Genomic DNA, 19178 nt, shown 5'->3' with positions numbered 1-19178 from the left:
CAAGAATTTGTCCTTTCAAGTATTTAAAAAATGCGTCAACTTACATGAATCAGCATTTTCTCTTGGTGGGACAGTTCATCAAAAATGCTCTGGCCAGAACTTTTGCTAACCCTAAAAGTTCAAAATTATGAGTCATATCCCCCAAAACATATTTGCTACAAGTAATTTGTTTTATGATTTATAGACTGTTTCTGGACTGTCTTCCCTTAAACATACCTTTCCCCTCCATCCTGTAAGGATGCACATTTCTTTACCACAGTCCTGCAGTCCTTCTCTCCTATTTACTTGGGTATTTTTTGGTTCTCATGCAGCTCCTTGGCTCGTTTGACCTTCTCTAGTTTACGCACAAGCAGCAATGCTGAGATAATGTTTTCTGTGGAATGCTGTGGCAGGGGTTTGCCAGGAAAGAGGTGGCTGCCGGATGGTCTCTGGAATGGAGAGTGGGCACTGCAGGGTGGTCCCACTACCCTCCTGCAAAACCATGTCTGGCTGCTTGCTGGTTCTCACTCATCTCAGATGGCATTTTCCATGAGCAGAGCTGACATCTGTCAGAAGGCAGGAACATCTGCTCCCATGCCCTGGTCAGCTGCAGCCCTCGCTGGCTCGGCAGCACTTGAGGAATCAGAGGGGACACACGGTAACAATTATCACTCGGTGCTTGTGGGGCAGCTGCTATGAGTGCAATGTCTGGGGTTGGGTTTTGGATCCAGCTTGCTCAGAGGTGGCTCTGCAGGACCCCTGTCTAGTTCTGGCCAGCTCCACGTCCCATGCTGTACCCAGGCAAGCTCTGGAAAGACAAACTGTCTTTTTTTTTTTTTTTTCAGCATTTCAGGTGGAAACACCCTGTTCACTGAGGAAAAAAAAGCAACGTGGAAAATAAATACCAAAAAAAGGAAATGTGGCTGTCTATTCTGAAAGCTGGAGGGAGCTGTAGAAAGGAGATCAGGACCTGGAAAGACTTAATGTGATTGAAGGTACAAGGTGTTCCCTGGTTGGGTGATCTTTGTATGAATTGTCTCACACACCTCACAAAGACGTACCGTGAATGCATTCAGCCAGGGCAAGCTTTGTGTCCTCAGGAGTTTCCACCCTGTTGGGTGTAGTCTCAAAATACTATTTTCCTTGCAAAATTGTTTTTAAGTCTTGTATTATTACTTTTTTTCCAATCTCTCACGTTCATGCATTTAAATAGAAGGCAGGGGGAGAGAAACCCAGTTTGGAGCACCATATGGGCACAACACAAGTTATTGCTGTTCCACCATTATCTTGGCACAGATCTTTGTCAAAAATTACTTCAGATTTGGGTCCTCATCTTGTATTCACACTCCCTGTTGCTTCTTCCTTCCTTGGAAGCATCAGGAGGGACTTATGGTATTGCTACAAGGAGCTCTTTACAGGAAAAGAAATAAATTGGGCAATATGATTCAAATAATGGAAGAATGAATTATTTCACCATTTTAGCAGTTTCCCAGGAGGGAGACTAGAGGGAGAAAATGCACTTAACACTCTGAAATATTAAAATAACAAGAACCACAGCAACCTCACCCCTCTGGATTTGAACCAAACCAAATGGTTTAGGTAAATGCCTAGCAGATCTTCTAGTGGCACAGTCCATCAGAGACTATTTCTATGTGTGGCAAGGGAAATTCTCTATATTAATGATATCACGAACTGGCTCAGTTAATTTGGACTTCTTCTGTAATGCCTGTTTTTTGGCAGATTAGCTGAATATTTTTTGGAATATGAACTCCTTTTTCAGTGTTGAGTTTGATCCTGTTTTCATGGACGATATTCCTGGAAAATTACTTTCTTAAAGCTGTACTTCACATATATTTTTTTAATGAGAGATGTTGCAACCTTGTATTCCTGGAACAGGCTTAAAATATTCTGAGCAGTAACTAGAAGGTAATGGGATCAAGGGAACTGTGCTTCATTTTTGCACTTTACTGGTTACATTCCTGGCTACACAGAACAAAGGAAAGCTGCACTGTGGAGGTAAAAGGCCTTTCTAAGAGCTTAAATAATAACAACCAAATGCCTTCCTAGATGTTGTTCATGCTTTTGCTGAAATTCTTAATGGCAAGTTTTCAGTGAGCAAAACTGGGATTAAACGAGAAAGAAATCATAAGCAATTCTGTAACATCCTTTGTGGTTTTGGTATAGCTGAAAAGGTTTATGTGCAGCTATAACTAAACAAAAGTAAAGATGCACCTTCCAAACACCTCTCTAGAGGTATTTGTAGATACACCATGAACGCTCAGTGGTGTTTGTGTACCCATGTGAATCCACTTGGGAAGCAGTATAATACAACCCAACCTGTCTAGCAGTGCTCTCGTCCAGGCTGGAATGGACAACATGAATTCCTGGGCATTACTTCCACAGGCCATTTCTTGGTATATATAGCATAAAATACATGGTCTCAGGAGGTGTTTTCAGCGTGAATTTGTTCTGGAGCTGAGATTGTCTGGTGGAAATGCCTCACCTTTTAAATGAAAAATCAAGCCTCCGCATTTTGGCTGCTTGTGGACAGGCTCTCAAGCAACAGGGCTCCCAAAATTAGCCAAGATGTAGACTACACACCCAGTTATTGGAGGAAAACATGCTGAAGTAAGTTAACCAGTTCTGAAATGGAGCTGGGGGATTTCTCGGAAACCAAGCATGTCCTAGATGGAGAGGGTACAGCCTGGGAGGACACAGCAGCTGGATAGCTGCCTACTCTGGAACCAGAGTATGAGACAGCTTGTGAACTTAAAACACATTTTCCAACCTTATGGGATTTTCCTTAAAGTCTGTTCTCAGCAAAGCAGAGTACTATTGTAAATAGATGCTCTTTTTGCCCCATCTCCCAGGGGATAAAAATTAATGTTGTGTTTAAACATGTATGTTTTCCCACTCATTGCTGAAGCTGTCCTTTTCCTTAAAGTATGCAGAAAGCCTAGCATGAGCAGATATGTTAATACCATTACTTCAAAGTTATAGCTGGAGTCTGTGCCAGAGAGTCTTTAATAGGAGACGTGGCCTCTGTTTGCAGGGGTTGGAAAGTAGTTTTAGTGAGTCATCTCAGGCATCCTCCTGCACTGTGGCAGGACCTTTCTGTCCAGCCCCTCTGCACAGTCCTCTTTAACTCTTTCAGATGCCTAAATGCTGGCTCCTGTGCTCATCTCTGTGGCTACTATTTCCATGAGACACTTGAACACTGTCCTAAATCAGGAGGGATGATGCTGGTACAGCGCTGTGCTACTCTTCCCCTCCTACCCCAAACCAGCACCCTCCTGACTGTGCGTCCTGTGCCACTGTGCTTGGGAATATTTTTACAGCTGTCAATCTTCTTCCTTTGGGAGTTTTCTCTTTTTCCCAGTGCTTCTCCTGTCAGTGAAAGTTTTTTCCAGCCTTTTCGTCCCCTGAGGCTGGTTGGCACATTTTGTATTTATGGATTCATTGCTGTGCCAGCTCCTGAGTAAAAAGGCAACCCTGGGGCAACCTCAGTGCTGGATTTGCTGGTGCACTGGATACACACTGAATCTGGGGATCTGTGTTAGCTGAAATAACAAGCTTTCATGGCCTTTCAGGACCTCCCTTTCCAAGGGATCCCAAATGCACCACTTTAGCGATGGAGACTAGGGGACACCAACTCCCAAGTGCCATAAAGAGGGTACTGTGTCCCCCAGGACCCTTCCACGCCATCTTCCCTACTCTACCATAGGACCTTCCGTGCCCACAGTGATAGCTGTTTAAGAAGAGGGCTTTGCTCTTGTTCCTAAATCTATGAGTATGTCTGCTACACAACAAATGCTCAGGAGAAGCCATCGCTGTGTAATGAGATCTGCATCTGTTTCCAAAAGAGATCCATTCTGAATCCAAAGGTGGTAGCAGCCACACACCTGGGCTGTATCCCTGGGTCCTCCCTCATGCTGCTCACCTGGCTGTATCCTCACTGCTAAGACAAGAGGGTTGGTGCTTGGGATTGCAGTGAGGCGAAATGATTCATTCTCAGATCAGGGAGAGCTTTCCCGTCCACCTGAGTATGTGAGAAAGCCATTGGCTGATGAATGAAACTTGAGCATTTTAGCACATGTACAGGTTGCACGTAAAGTCTAGTCCCCAGATTCAGCCAAGGCTTCTGGTAACACAGTTTGTCTTGGCTGAGAGACTTCTGAGTTTGAATGCAATTAATGGTTGATATTAAATAAGGTGAATCAACCTTTCTTTTTTAAAGCTTTTACTTATTAGACATTACTTTAAAATTAATTTTCACTGTTATTATTTGGGGGAAAAAGGGAGATGAATACTAGTTCAATAATCCAGTTTAGAATTCATTCACTTGGTACCTCTTGGCATAAAACATGGGGTGAAAATTCATAAAACTTCCATTCTTTAGTAACATATTCCCTGACTTAGCTGGAAGACCCATAACTTGAGGTAAAGCAAAATATAACTGACAGGACACTGGCGAGTGGTGACTCCTAAAAGCAGATGAGAAATATAATAATTTGGATTTTTTTCATTGCAAAGATAAATAATAATTTGACAAGAGATGTCATTACTGTTTAATGACTTTGTCCGAACAGAACAATTGAAGGAAATATGTTTGCTCTTCCTCATCCCTTGCCATTTCCATGATGTCATTAGGCCTGGCCATAACAACTGGAAAGTTAGAACATAGGACTGGCACTGCCTGCAGGGCAAAATACACACAATGATGCACAGTAGAAATGATATGTATCACTAATACAGGTGTCAAGGTGTCAAGGTATCAAGGTGTATCAAGAGAACAGTATATGAGAAAGAAGTTTTAATGGAGGTGTTTTGCATTGACTTAATCAGTAACTAAAACATTTCTGCCACATCCTGCAGAAATGTGCCTAGGAATTTGGGTTGCTTGGACTTCTTTGCTAAGTTTGTTTTTTCTTTCTTGCACGTGGAACACCTTCTGCTGGAAACCATCTGCCTGGCTGCCAACATGCACCTGGTCTGGCACTGTAAGTGGCTTTGCCCCCTTGTGTGGGTGGCTGGACACATGTACTGAGTCAATTATTGATTTTAAGACAGTGGATGTGGTTTAGTTCAAGCTGTAGAGATTGTCCTTCAAGGGTCAGAGGCAACAGTTCCGTTTTGGTTTTCTGATGTCACCTCCTGCAAAGTTGTGCTGATGAGAAGGGGAGGGAAAGATTAGGACTGACTAACTTAGAGCAGTGAAGAAGAAAAGGGTTATTTTCTCTTTGCTACCACTGTTAACTCTTTTTGTGATCCAGACAAACCCCCCCATTTCTCTTTATAGCAGTCCATTGCTGCATAAACAAAATTTCAAAATCTACCCATCCATATACCAGAAGAATCACTCCAAAAAGTCCCTTTCCATAGCTCTGAGCACAAGGGTGCCAAATCCACAGCCTAATGTCTTCCTCTCTGACGTAGCCGTGAGCAGCTTTAAGATGATTTGCCATGGATCAGACCAAATGTAGGTCTTGTCCTGGACTCTTAACAGAAGATTGTGTCAGCTCACTTCTTGCAGAAGTCTTTTTCATTAGCCTGTGATAGCACTCGATCTCCCTGATATCTGATCCAACCTCCTTTTTTTGCAAGCCTTGTTAAAATTTTGTCCTCAGGAACTTCCATAAAGCGATAAGTCCTTGGGTTAATCACATACCACACAAAGAAATATTTCTTTTTAAGCCTTTTCACTTTTCCATCGTTCCAACCCATTCCCTCAGGCCTGTACCTGACCTTAAGAAAAATCCCATCATTCTACACCCAAACCACCAACACAGATTCAAATGGTCTAACTCCTCTTTTAGTGTTCTTTGTGATTCCCCTTGCCCTTCAAACACCACATAGCTAATACAAAAGAGTAGACAGAGGGGCTTAGGTGGAATTTAGGCTGGATAAGTCTGGATAAAGTAACATGGCTGCTTCATCTACTCCTCTAATTCCTGGCACTGTCCTTCCTGATGTGTGCTGTAGTTTGCTTACTTTTTACATCTAGTTTTCAAACTGCAAATGTCATTCATGGTGCAGTGTTTGTCCCCTGCTGTGCTTGATGCCCAGGGGCATCCACTGACTGATACTGGCTGAAGAAATCTGTTCTCTGCATTGGGCTGCTGCAGCTTCTGGGCAGTCAGTGGAGTCCTGGGTGGGGAAAGGATTGGTGCAGAACTCTTTTGTGCCTCTTTGTAGCATAAAGTCAAAGTGATATCAAACCAGGAATGGTAGCAGTACTAAGAGAAGCTGTATGACAGAGCCAGAGGCAAAGGTAGGAAGCAGCTCAGGTGCTGCAGGCTCGTCTCCGCTCACAGTTGTAGGGGGAAGGGGACAACGGGGACTTTGTCACCACAGCACCCAGAGCACTGCTGCAGAAACGATCTGCCCTGAGAAATAGGATCCCAAAGCATGCACACACCTCTGTCTCCATGGGCTTCAAGTGGATTGTGCACCCGCAGGACAATACAGGGATGTGTGTGAGGAAGAGATAGGAGTGATAGTTATCTCGAGTCTTTGCACACTGCAAAACACCTTCAGAAGAACAGAGCCCTAAGATGCTTGGGGGTGTATGGGGGGCCTGTCTCATTTGAAAGGAGACTAACTGTGGTGATTAAGGGAAAAGGCACCTTTTCGGTATAAGGACTGTCCAGGCTTCCTGGATGTGAAAAAGCCTTAGGATCACTAGATCACCTCTGACTTGTGTGACTCAGGACTCAGAATTAAACCTTCTGTGGAGGGGCTAAGAATAAGTGGTTCTGTAATATTCGTCTTCAAAAAATTCAGCCATGAAAACCTTTGAATTGCACTGGTGGGTTTCTGTTGTATTGTACCTCGAATGTTTTATTGAGATCCTTGGTTTATTCTGGATGATACCAGGGAAATTGGCAGAGAGTCAGTGCTTTCTTTTCTCAGTGATAGAGTTCAAATCTGTACCATCAAAATTGGATGAACATTAAAAGGAAAAAAACCAAACCACAGCAAACATCCATGCAAAGAAACATCACAGCTCTCTTTCAGTGCTATTTATAGATATTTCAGTTTAATGACCCCAAACATTACATGAAGGGTTTCTCTAATGTGCTACCAAGACTGTTTATAGGAGACAACTGTCTCAAGAATGTGGTAGTGTGAAGACTCCCATGGCAGCACTTGTGCAGAAACTGCAAATCTCCTTGGGCAGTCCCTTCCTGTCTAATGAAGATTCAACAGGGGCAAAAAAAAGGGATGGTATAGAGTTTAAATCATCACTTACACACCATGGCAAGCAGAGATGGGTTGAAACCAATGTGCAATAGCAATCAGTTAAAAGTGACTATCACATCAAAAGCATGGACAGATGTGCTCTCATGCCTGTAGCTGGAGAAATTTGGGATGTTATGGCTCCCATCTGGTTTTTGGCTGGTGGTTCCTGCCCCATGGGGAGAGGCTGCAAGGCAAAGCTGCTTGGTGCTTGGCCTTCCTCCCTTGGATGCTCCTGCCTGCCCCAGGACACAGAGCAACTAGCCATGAGCAGCCCCACGATCAGTGATAGCCCACTTCCAACTCCTCCCTTTTGTGGGAGGACACAAGGAACAGAGGTTTGAGTCACTGCTCTGGCACACAGACAAAATATAATAGATTTATGGATTTGCACAGGTACAAGCTGACTGCTCTGGGCAATAGTAGTAGTACTGCTCCTATGCTAATAAAAATGCCAGAGCAGGAGACTCTCCCTTCTTACTTGGCTTGTCTGGTCAGCAAGGCTGGGATCACTCCTCTGTGAAACTGGTGAGTGCTCCAGCCCACTTCAGTGCAAAGTCAGACAGATTACATTGAATCATCACTAAAGAACAAAAAAATGTGTCTCCTAACAGTAAGTAATGTCTGTCTTCTATATTGCTTTTTATTTACAGAGTTTCACTCAAGGCTGAGCTATTCTGTATGCTATTCATTAGCTGATCACATGCCACTGCTAATTTTTTTCAAATGGATTCACTATTTATAAATATTCACCAGTTTGTGCCGACACATGAGGGGAGGGAGGGACATTTTTACACCATCTACTTTTTGCAGATGCTTTGCAGTTCTCCTTTGGAGGGACTGACCTTGCTCATTTACCAAAGATGCAACTTTGGCTCTTAAAGCTATTTGTGCCTAAACTAGACAGTTTAGTAGTCACAACCCTCTTCTCCTCAGACTGCAACCATCTAAGGAGCCCATTCACCTTTGTCTGCTCAGTGGCCCAAGTTAGTTGCGTGCCATTGTTACTGCTCCTCAAGCATTGAGGGTTTTTTTACATAAAGAATGCACTTTGGAATAGAATAGAATATTTCCATTTGGAAGGGACCTACAGTGATCATCTAGTCCAACTGCTTGATCGTTTCAAGGCTGACCAAAAGTTACAGCAAGTCATTAAGGGCATTGTCCAAATACCTATTAAACACTGACAGGCGTGGGACATTGGTCTCCTCTCCAGGAAACCTAAATATAGATTTTAGGGTGAATAAATGTCATGCTAAAAATTGCAGTGCTTTTAGGCTTCATGAATATAAAATGGGATACTTGGTGGCTGTCTAAGTAACAAACAACACATATCTCCCTTCTGTATTTCACAGAGCAAGTCAGCTAACTTTGGTAGTATTAAACCAACTCTGCTGGTAGTTGAGTTGAATTTTTTTGTTGATCCAACCTGAGCCCTAAATAAACATGTATAACCTCACATAGCGAGACACAATACAAGTCACCCTGGCTGAGAGACCTTTGCTCACGGAAAATCAGCATTTGATGTTCAAAAGACGGAATGGAACCAGCGTGTCAAAGCATCTACTCACTATCCAAACAGTCCCCATTGTTACAGTTATTGCCAGTAATATCCTGTTTGTCACTGTGATAGCACTTTGGTTCGCCTGCCCTAGAAACAACCATTTGCCTCGTGGCTAAACACTTCCAGTGTGGGACTTGGAAATTCACCAAAGGAAGAAAACCTACTCAGGGTTCTGGCCTCTAGCAAAACCTCTCCAAAATACCTTGAGAAATAACCAGATTCATGAACTTCCATACATCCAGTGAAAGAAACCATTTTCACATCCAGGTAACAAATTTGCCCTCCCCATCTGTCTGGCATTGCTCTGAACCTACTCTACGTGCATCACACCCCAACCCTGGCAACAGGCCCTGAAGAAATTTGGGTTTGTGGACTGTGGGTGAAATCTGTGGCAGAATATTACTAGTGTGGAGCTAACAACTGGTTTGGAATTTTGTACAGTGCAGCTGCATCTGTGGTGAAACACCAACAGCCTTTCGTCCCAGGCATCGCTGTATCCAGTTGTAAATGCTGTGTGAGTTATCTACAGGAATATCTGTTCCTTCCCTAAGTGAAATTCAGCTATTGTATTTTAGATTTTCTTAGAGGTAGGCTGAGCCCAAATTTTATAAAGTGGTTTCAAACCCTTTCATGTGAAAGGCACAGAATAAATACTGTACAGATCTAACACTGCTGGAGCTCAGCCCTTTGAAACACTGGTTTCTTCCTCTGGGCCACTCTTGTCAGCATGTCCACTTGCTTCACCTGTTCCATGAACACCTGTCCAGGGAAAGAACTAAAAAGGTGCAATGCAGCAGGGCAAGTACATGTAGCTGGTGCTTTGGGGCCATGAGCAGTTAATGCCTTGGCCAAAGCAGTTGTGCAGTTGGAGCTTTTCCCAGTGCTGGGCTGGATATCATCACTGTCTCTCCCAAGTCACTGGAGTCATGGCAGTGAGAAACTGCTCTGAGATCACCACTGGAATCCTTGATTTTTAATGTTTCCCCCTCCCCCTCCCTACAATTTCCATTAGAAAGAGGTAAACGGGTAAATGCCCTGGGACTCACAAGCAGGTTGTGACCTGGTGAGGCAAGAGGAAGCACTTGCTAACACACCACTGCTGGTAATGACTCCTGGGTTGAAAACCTTCAGTGGAAAGTGCAGCTTTGAAAATATCTGCAGCAATTAATTGCTTTTGAAAATTTCCAGCACAGAAGGACTGAATCTAACAGTTTCAGCTTCTTTGGGAAAGCTGAAAGAGTTGGTTTAAGCAGGAACAAGGGCAGGGGTAAACAAACCAGTTCCCTGGGGTAAATTCAAAAGTGATATTCCAGAGTCTCCAACACTCTGCAGGATCTGTCCATGTATGAAGCCTCCCTGTGTGCTGTGGTGCCTGTGATGTCCCCATGCCCATGGTACTGCCATGCCAATTCTCTCCACCATGGGTTTTCATGCAGATAGATGTGGAAGAGGCTGTTCCAACAGAATATCTCAAAGTGAGTTTCCCGAAGTGAGTTCTTTTCTCAGTCAATATCCACAGTATTTTAAATAGGTTATATTTTATGCCATGCAATATTTTTATGAGTGGGACCTTTTCCAGCACTCTGCTCCGGAAGTAATTTCTACTGCTCAATTCTACATGCAGTTTTGTAGTGAAATTGGCTTAATAAATGATGGGATTCTCCAAAAAACTGAAATTTCTTTTTTGATCAATGCTAGTTTTGACCACTGCTTCTGGACAGTGTTTGTCTCAGAATAGCATTTCAATAAAGAGAGCTATTTTTTCCCTTATCTTTCTGAATTTTCCCATTGAAAATATCCTTAGTTTATATTTATGTGCTATAATACTTAAGAAGGCAGATAAGAATAGCTGGACATATTTTATAGGGTAAATCTTCGAAACCTGAAAATGAAGCTTGATTAAAAAGTGCTTGCATACTGCTCTTACCTGGCACCCAAAGGAAACCATGACTATGCTGCTTTATCTTTCCATCCTTCTCTCAGTAACTTTTGAGCCCACTGGCAATTTCTACCACTTCTGACAGAGGAAAGGAAACCAAAGCAAGTCCCTGCGAGTCACCTGTAGCTGAGTAGGGGAGAGAAACTCAGGGTGGTGCCCTCACCAAGTGCCAGCCAACCTGGCTGGCATCAGTGCCTGTGTGTGTGCACAGCCCCCATGCACGCATGTGTGTCCCCACGCTCACTCCAAACTCACCCAGACTGATGCTTAGGTGGTCTGGCACCAGTTAGTGTGTGGTTTTTTCCATATGCAGAAATATTTGCAGGGCATGAGAGAGAGTGAGAGAAGGGTAGTGGATGTTGGGACTAGCATATTGCAAGGGATGAACAGATCGGAAATTATCAGGAGAAAGTGGGTGCTGTTGCAATATAGGGCAGCCAGGTTCCCTTAGGGATTTTGGCTCATGGAAGTACACATTTACAACATGCAATATTCTGTCTTATATCTTGTCTGTGTAAAGGTTTTTTTCTAAAGAGGTTGTTCAATCTATCTGGTGGGAAGGGCAGAGAAAAGAGAGAGCTGCTTGCATTAGAAGTGACGCTGCCCACTCTTGTGGAGGAAAAGGTCTTCACATTTCCATGGATCAGATTCTGCAACCACACAGCTTTCTTGTTTGGCCAGTTCATCTGCTAAACCTGACATGAAGCCAGAATGCAAACAGAGATTTTCCCATTACAGAATTCCAAACCTATGATAAGCCACACCATGAAAATTCAGTTTTTAAGGAGGTGGGGAGAGAACAAGGGGAACTCCAACTGCTGCTGCAAGATAAGCAATGAGTTTTGCAGTGCTTCTAAAATCTGTTTGTCAGGGATCTCATAAACAACAACTGTAAGCCAAAGAACACTGTGAGAAGAAAAACAGTAGAATTTGGGATAGTAAAATTTAAGCAGATGTTTGAGCACCAGTTTTAGTCTATAAACCATCTGTGTGATAACTTTGGACACAGCTGGATAAAGTAATTGCTACAGAAAGAGGCTGTGAATATTGTACTTAATCTGTGTGTCTGTTCTGCACAGCAATGCAGTGAACATCATCAATGATCTTGATTACGTTTGTATTTTTTTCTTATACTACAAATGATCTCACTATAAAGTATTCAAAACAATGACCACTTCTTCTTTCCCTATCACCAAGTTATAGTATTAAAATCTATTTGTAGATGGAGTAACAAATGCCTCTGAAAGGACAGTTATATTCCGACAGCACTGAAAGATACTATGCTGATTTTCTCAAAGTTTACTCTCTAAATAGGATATATTCTCAAAGATTACTCCTTAAATAGGGTATAATTATTGTAATTTATTCATCATTTGCCGTGAGGCACAAGATCACGACAGTATATATTTTTTTGGTGTATGTGTGTGTATATATATATATATTTATATATATGGTCTTCATAAGTGCAGACTGCAAAGCTCAGAACTTCAAAAACTAACCAAGAATACAGTCGATAGAGTCTGAATTACATTTGTTGTCCTCAAAATCTGGTGGATTTAATGGCACCCCTAACGCTGCTTAGTTGCCAAAACCAAAATAAGAATCAGAAGCAAACAAATAAGTTCTCTGAATAAATCCTGCATTGCCCCAATTTTATGTGCTGCCATCTAAGCTGCCTGGCTACCATCCAGGCCTGAATGACATTCCAGGACAAGAAGTAACCCATGCATCCCTTTTGAACTGTCCTCTCCTCTCCTCGAGTTTCCTTTACCTCCCACTTGGCTGTCCCACAGCTCTCAATTAAATTTCTTTTTAAAGCACTTTCTTACCTGCATAGTGGTCAAACACAGTGGGGACATACTCCTCTGGGAAGGCATCATTGGCATAACTCATCAGCAAGCAGGTTTTCCCAACTGCACCATCCCCAACCACCACGCATTTTAACATCTTCTTGGTGTTATTCCTGCTCCCATCAGTGCAGTTGTCATTTTCTTCCTTGCAGTTCATTCTTGCTGCTGCCGCTGCTGCCGCTGCTCTTGCTGCTCCCAGGACTTCCAAGTGCACATGAAGGAAAAATGAAGTGCGATTGTATTGACTTTTCCTGAGTTTGGAGTTGGGGGGGGGGGGGTGAGCAGCAAATCTCAAACTCAGGAAATCATACTAATGTTTCCAGGCTGTCACAGCCGCTTCTAACAATTACCAGATCAGTCAAGAGAATCATCGAGGTAAATAAATTAAATACGTAGAGAGGAATACCATAAAAAAAGTGATCTGTCCCGTTTCGTTTGTCCCAGTCAGGAAATCCTCATCCTGCCCGGCAGTTCTCAGTATTTATTGCGACTTCAAAAATATCAGCAGCCTGCGGCTCTGATTCGCGTCTGCCTTTCTCCAGCTTGGACGCAGGAATCAGGGACTCCTGTTAAATCCACTCCATTTTCCATTTCATTTCTAACATGGAGGAGAGCCTGGAGGTTTTTAATGGAGTTTTTCCTTTCTTTCTCCAGCTTGCTGTGTGTCAGGAAATCATGGGTTTCCTGCTGAATTCCATATTAGGATCAGTGGGCTTGTGAAGGGCTGCAAACAATGGGAGCTCTGTGTGTATTTGTACTTTGGAGGAACTCTGCCAGGACATGGAGAAAGGAAAACACTAGAGGTCCCTCTGCAGAATGAAGTTTTCAGGCTTTCTGCTCCATCCCGCGCTCCAGCTGCTCTCTGGGCTGCCGGCACCGAGACCGGCGAGGAGGATTTGGGAGAGGCTGTGGGAGACGCGAGTGTTGGACATGCACGGCCAGGCGGGGTACGGGGAGGCTGCGAGCTCTGTCCCTGTCTCATGGCTGCCTGTTGATCCCAGGCACGACCTCCTCTCATCTCAAATAGGTATTTTCTTCCATTTGGGAGGGGAAAGGGGGGAGCTGGAAAAGCAGATAGGAGGTGTAGTGGGCAGATAGAGTTTAATGTCAACTCTCTGTGTCTATAGCTCTTTAAAGTACTTGGTTATATGGAATATATGACTGATTTTTCAATTCAGGCACTTGGAAAGTTTCTCTTGCACTTCCCCTCATCCACTCCAAAAAAAAAAAAGGCAAAAAAAAAGAAAAAGACAGATTTTCCCTTGCCTAGTGTAAACATGTAAACACAGACAGAGAGAATAGAGTGGAATTAAGGGTTAGAGGAATTAAAAATATAAAAACACTGCATAGAAGTTTTTAAAAATCCGCCTTTGAACTGTATGATTCCTGCCCCCTCCTCTGTTTTGGTCTGGTGTTTCACGCACCTTCTAAGCCTTCTCTCCATTTAAATATACATCAGTCTATGTGTACATGAAGGGCTAAGCTCCCTGCTACTTCCACAGGAAAGATTCTGCAACTTCCAGCAGAAATGAGCCAGACATTAACATAAACCCCAGTGCAGCAGCCCAGCACATCCTGCTGGCTGCATTTCCCTTCCACAAGGCTCGAAGGCTTTGAAAGGGGGAAACACCCCCCTGCTGGGACTCCACGGGGAAGCACACCGTGCTAAATGCTTCCCTTGCCTTGCTCATGCCTGGTGAGAAATAAATGCCCAAAAGTACTCACAGGCTTGGAGCAACGCACACCTGGAAGTGCAAAGACCAACACAACCCTGAAAAGGAACTCTTTTACCTTCAAACTGCACGAATAAAAACAAGCACAACCTTCATAATGAAAATCCTTACCCCCCAAACCGCATGTCCTTCAATTTTAGTGGTGAAGGGCCGGAGTAGACCCACCTGCAGTCTCTTCTGGACAGGCTAAGTCTGTCAGAGCTCTTCAGTGATCTATCTGTGCTGGGTCAGCTCTGTATACCTTCCCCAGGAGGTGGTAGAATCACAGAATCCTATAATGGTTTGGGTTAGAAGGTACCTTAGAGATCATCCAGTTCCAATCCCCCTGCCATGGGACACCTTCCACTAGACCAGGTTGCTCACAGCCCCATCCAACCTGGCCTTGAACACTTCCAGGGATGTGAAACAGGTAAAGCATGTGAACAAGGGTGAACAAGGTTTGTCTATTTACCCAGAGTGCCCAGAGAGCTCTCTTTGTCGTCTCCTATCAGAAGACTTGGTCATTCAGTAATGTGTGCACTGTGCCCCATACTCTTCACCTTCTTCATGTCCCACTCCCTGCTGAGAACAGAGATCTTAGTAGGCAGTGTTAGGCCCAGCATCACACCTGCTGTCCCAGGGCATCCCTAAAGTTAGGAGATCAGCTGCATCCTCTTAGCTTCAAAACTGCAGCTCAAGGCTGAGGTTTATCCAAGAAAACCTGGGAGCTCTGGGCATCAAACCCCCCATTCTCCAAGTATTTACTCTGCTGATCGTTTGCACCATCAGCAGCATGGCTGGGTTGTCCTGAGATGCATCACATGTTAAAGGGATTTATTCTTTAAGCTTCTTTCTAGTTGCAATTAAGGTCAAACTCCAAGCCTGTGCCTCTGTTTAGCAGTTGTGTAGCTGAGTAGGTACCAGCACACTGATACCCTCTGTGCCTCTGCTTACCAGCCTGGTGACCTTGTTGGGAAAGCGTGCCAAATATGTAGGTGCATGCTGTTGCAAGGTAACTGCAGAGCCTGAGGAAGCTAAACATTCCAATAATTCATGGTTCAGTTCCCCATTACCGCTATCAGACAAAAGCAAAAGCTGTCTTGCTTCCCATTTTACACAGGAATAATCTATCTGCAAGCTTTTTCAACATCAGACATACTCCAGTTAAGGAAAGATTTAATGCTACTTGAGCAAAATTTAGGCCTGCAACAAAATCCCCATGGCTCATTTCTCCCTGATCATAAAGCTGGGCAAGTCTCAGCAGGACTGTGCACACCTCCATTTGCAAGAGGTTAAATGATGAAACTCCCTTGCTGTTTCTCTAGAGTCTTTAATTGAGTTTATTCTTTCTCCTTTTTTTTTTTTTTTTAAAGGGTCTTTCAAAATTGCTTAAAGGCGTTAGCTTTTCTGCTACTCATGCTGTCAGGAGGCTGAACTGGAGGGTCATACACTCAAAGAATCCCAGAATCATTTAGGTTAGAAAAAACCTCCAAGATCATCGAGTCCAACTCTTGATGGATTACTACCATGCCAACTAAATCATAGCACTAAATGCCACATGAACAATTGCAGGGATGGTGACTCTACCACCTTCCTGAGGGGAGCTCAATGCTTGACCATCCTTTCGGTGAAGAAATTATTCCAGAGTTTCTTAGGTTTTTACAGACCCTTCCAATTCTAAGCTCCGATGCATGAGACACTTTGTGGGGAACCAGTTTTAATTAAGATGCATCAATAAAAGACCTTGCATGCCTCACCTTGAATAATGGAAGTGCAGCCACACTGTTAGAGCCTACCTAATGGCTGGCCTGGAATAGACCAACAGGAAGAGTTTGTCTTGAAGGTGAGGAAGGTTGACACGCTGTCTGTATAACTCAAACTCAGTGCTACATTTTTGCTTTAACTATGTAGGTGATACGTGCAGCTTTAGAGGAGTTACGATGAAGTTATAAAATAAGAACAGTACCTAGACTAAAAATATGTATTTTCTTTAATCTCATTACTTTAACTTAGTTTGGCACCATCAGCTGGAACAGAACATTTTAAGAGCTGGTTTAGTTGAAGCAAAGTATAACCACATCATTTTACACCTTTTTTTTTCTCTCAGGGGACTGAGATAACATTAACCCCTCTGCTATTTTGGGGGTTTATCTTGTACTTACCCAGTTGGCACTGACTTTGCTAAGTGAATTAACAAGCAAATTTGTTTTCTAGCAGTCTAGCATTGTTTGAGGCAATCCTGTTACATTTTACAGAAGATTTGTTAACTTGCAAATAGCAAGTGGCAATTCTATAGGTTAAACTGACCCTTCTGCATTACTGGGCAAGTTTCAGCTCCCCTAAGACCACTTCTTCACAACAGAGCTGCCTACAAGCCCCAGAGTGGAAGTCACAGGGGTATTGGTAATGATTAGCAAAGGTCAGGAGGTCTAGTGATTTAATCTGGATTCATGGCTTATTTTGCTCTTTCACTAATTAAGTTAGAATTGGTCAGATTTTCTCACAAGATCTCAGTCATTACCATCTCACAAATCCAATAAGAGCAGGCTGGTTATGAGCCACAGTACGTGAAGACATGGCTGAAGTAAAAAAAAAAGTGAAACCAACTGGTCTAAATGCTTGGAAAGCTTGTTTAAATGTGTGTGGCTCTTTGGCATCCAAGTCAGTTTGTTTCCCACTTATTTTACAAGCTTTTAGCCAAGAGCACCGTGGCACAAATAGATATGGTCAAGTGCTATCAGCACTGTGGAGTGAAGCTGTCACCTGAGGCACTTTCCAGCAAAGTTTCTCATGCAAAGAGCTCTTCTCTGGATGAAGTGCCTCTGACCTTTTCTTAATTAACAAATTAACTGGCAGCAGATCTATTCCTAAAACTGCAGAGTATCTCCAACTCCCACAAGCTGTGTGGATGCATCAGCTTCATCTTCATCAGCACAGGTCAGATAGGGTGGTGCCTGGAACTGCTTCCTTGGGGATTAGCAAGAAAAATTGTGCAAGAAAATTTGGTGAGAAGATCTGTAGGAGACGAAGGACTCACAAATTTAATTAGCTTGGCACTTAGCAATATCTTGGTCAATTAACTCTATTCTATATTTCTCTGCAGGCTTGCAGGAGGAAAAAAGGGTTGTGATGCTCTATCGTGCTCTCCCTGCTCTCTTTCCCTGACCAACCTGCCACTCCCATGTTTCTCCAGTGCCTCCTACAACACAGTGGTCTTCCTTTGTGCAATCTTATGAAATTAAAACTTGACAGTCAGAGGAATTTTCTTCACTAACTGGTTTTCTCACCAGACTTGAATAATTTTTAAAGGGGGTCTTAGTCTTCCTGAGGTCTTATCCTCTTAAATCCTCTCCTGCATCCCCTCCTGGTCTAAACCAAGCAGATCTGTCTCTGCATTCTCATCCATAAGATGTGGCTCCACGGAGTGGGGGATTTTGAAGGTGCCAACACCACTGTGAAGCTTTTCTCCCCATGTCTTGCTGTTAGAAATAGACACATTCAGCCACTCTCCTTCCACCTACCAGTGTTGATGAGGGAATGAAGTTTCTGGCACTACTACTGAACTGTAAATTGATTTCAGTCAAGTGTTCTCACATTTTTCTTATCCTTTGTCTAATCTGTTTAGATTTTGAGGTTTTTAGGGCAAGGATTGCACTGATATTGGAGTGAACATAGCATAACCATATTAAGCTTAACTCTCACTGTGCTGTTTAAAACCAGGTTTCGCTGGCCATCAGATTCAGGACTATGTTGTGGCAAAACTCAGCCTTCTGCAGTTAAAAAAAATTTGATACTGTCACCACAGTCACCATATTCTCAGGGGAGGACCCCTAGTCCTAGATGGATCTGACTTGTCATAGTCATCTTTGTTCTAGGATTGCCTATATGGCCCTCAACATTGTGCTAAGAATAATTGAAATGAGGGCATTTTATCCTTATTTCCTCCATCCTCTCTTCCCCTTCCTTGGTGGCAGCCCCATTCATCAGCCTCCCACTCCAGTGAAGCTTTCATTGATTCCTCAAGTGAATTTGATATACTGAAAAGCAGAAGCAGCAAATTAAAGAGAAAAAATAACAGTTTAGCAGTGACCACAGGAGGGGTGGAAGCGCTCTATGTGAAGCCTTTTCAGAAGCAGCTTGCTAAGGGACAGGTGCTGAGGGTCAGTTTTGAGGCTTGTTGAGTGAAAGCAAGTCTCTCTACAGCCATCACACCCCATCAGTCAGCTGCCACCATCACCACCACCACGGTGGTCCATGTCAGCAGCCGGGGGGTTCCCTGCTTCAAGCTTCTGCCATGGATATAATGTGTCTTTGTGTTTCCCTTTGGAAAGATGAGCTAAAAAAACAAATGACTTCTGGGAGAGGAGGTCAAGCAAAGGATGTTTCATGTCCTGTCCATCAGAGTACCCTCTTGATTTCTAAGGAGAGCTGCTATAAAATGAGAGCTCCACATGGTGTATTTGTGTGTTTGTGAATGGGGAGGGCTGTTTTCAACTGGGGGAGATGGTGCTCACTTGTCACCTTAGAGTTAATTCTGCATCCCTGACTGTAGATAGTCCTGTGTGGGTTACCCATCCTCACATATGGTGGTTCTTACCCAGAGTCTGCATTTCCAGGTGTTTCTGTTCACAGGTATTTATTTGTATTTGGACTTTGAGGATGAGTTTTCCTTGGAGGTGTGAAAGTTCCCTCTGGATCGTGGAATATGTGTACCTGGCACATAGTGTGGTGCATCCCTCTGTTTGCATCATCGTTCTCTTGTTTCCTTGCAGAAAATCACTGGCTATTGCCTCTGCCTTCACTCCTTTCTGGTTTTGTTCTTTCATGACTGTCTCATTACATATCTCTTTCTCTTCTCTTCTCTTCTCTTCTCTTCTCTTCTCTTCTCTTCTCTT

At 43.4% G+C, this 19178-nt stretch overlaps 1 protein-coding gene across 1 annotated transcript in view; it reads right to left on the bottom strand.

Annotated features, from left to right (window-relative positions):
• Positions 1-13280, bottom strand: part of RHOJ (ras homolog family member J) — a 61766-nt gene extending 48486 nt beyond the window's left edge. The window contains exon 1 of the mRNA XM_027638058.1: positions 12551-13280. Within this exon, the coding sequence (XP_027493859.1) occupies positions 12551-12728 (178 nt within the window). The 5' untranslated portion in view covers positions 12729-13280. The remainder of the gene's footprint in view (positions 1-12550) is intronic.
• Between the last annotated feature and the right edge of the window lie 5898 nt (positions 13281-19178).

This window comes from Corapipo altera, unplaced genomic scaffold (genome assembly GCF_003945725.1).
Source record: "Corapipo altera isolate COAL_440 unplaced genomic scaffold, ASM394572v1 23, whole genome shotgun sequence".
Lineage (NCBI taxonomy): Eukaryota > Metazoa > Chordata > Aves > Passeriformes > Pipridae > Corapipo > Corapipo altera.
This window is presented reverse-complemented; position numbering and strand designations above follow the sequence as displayed.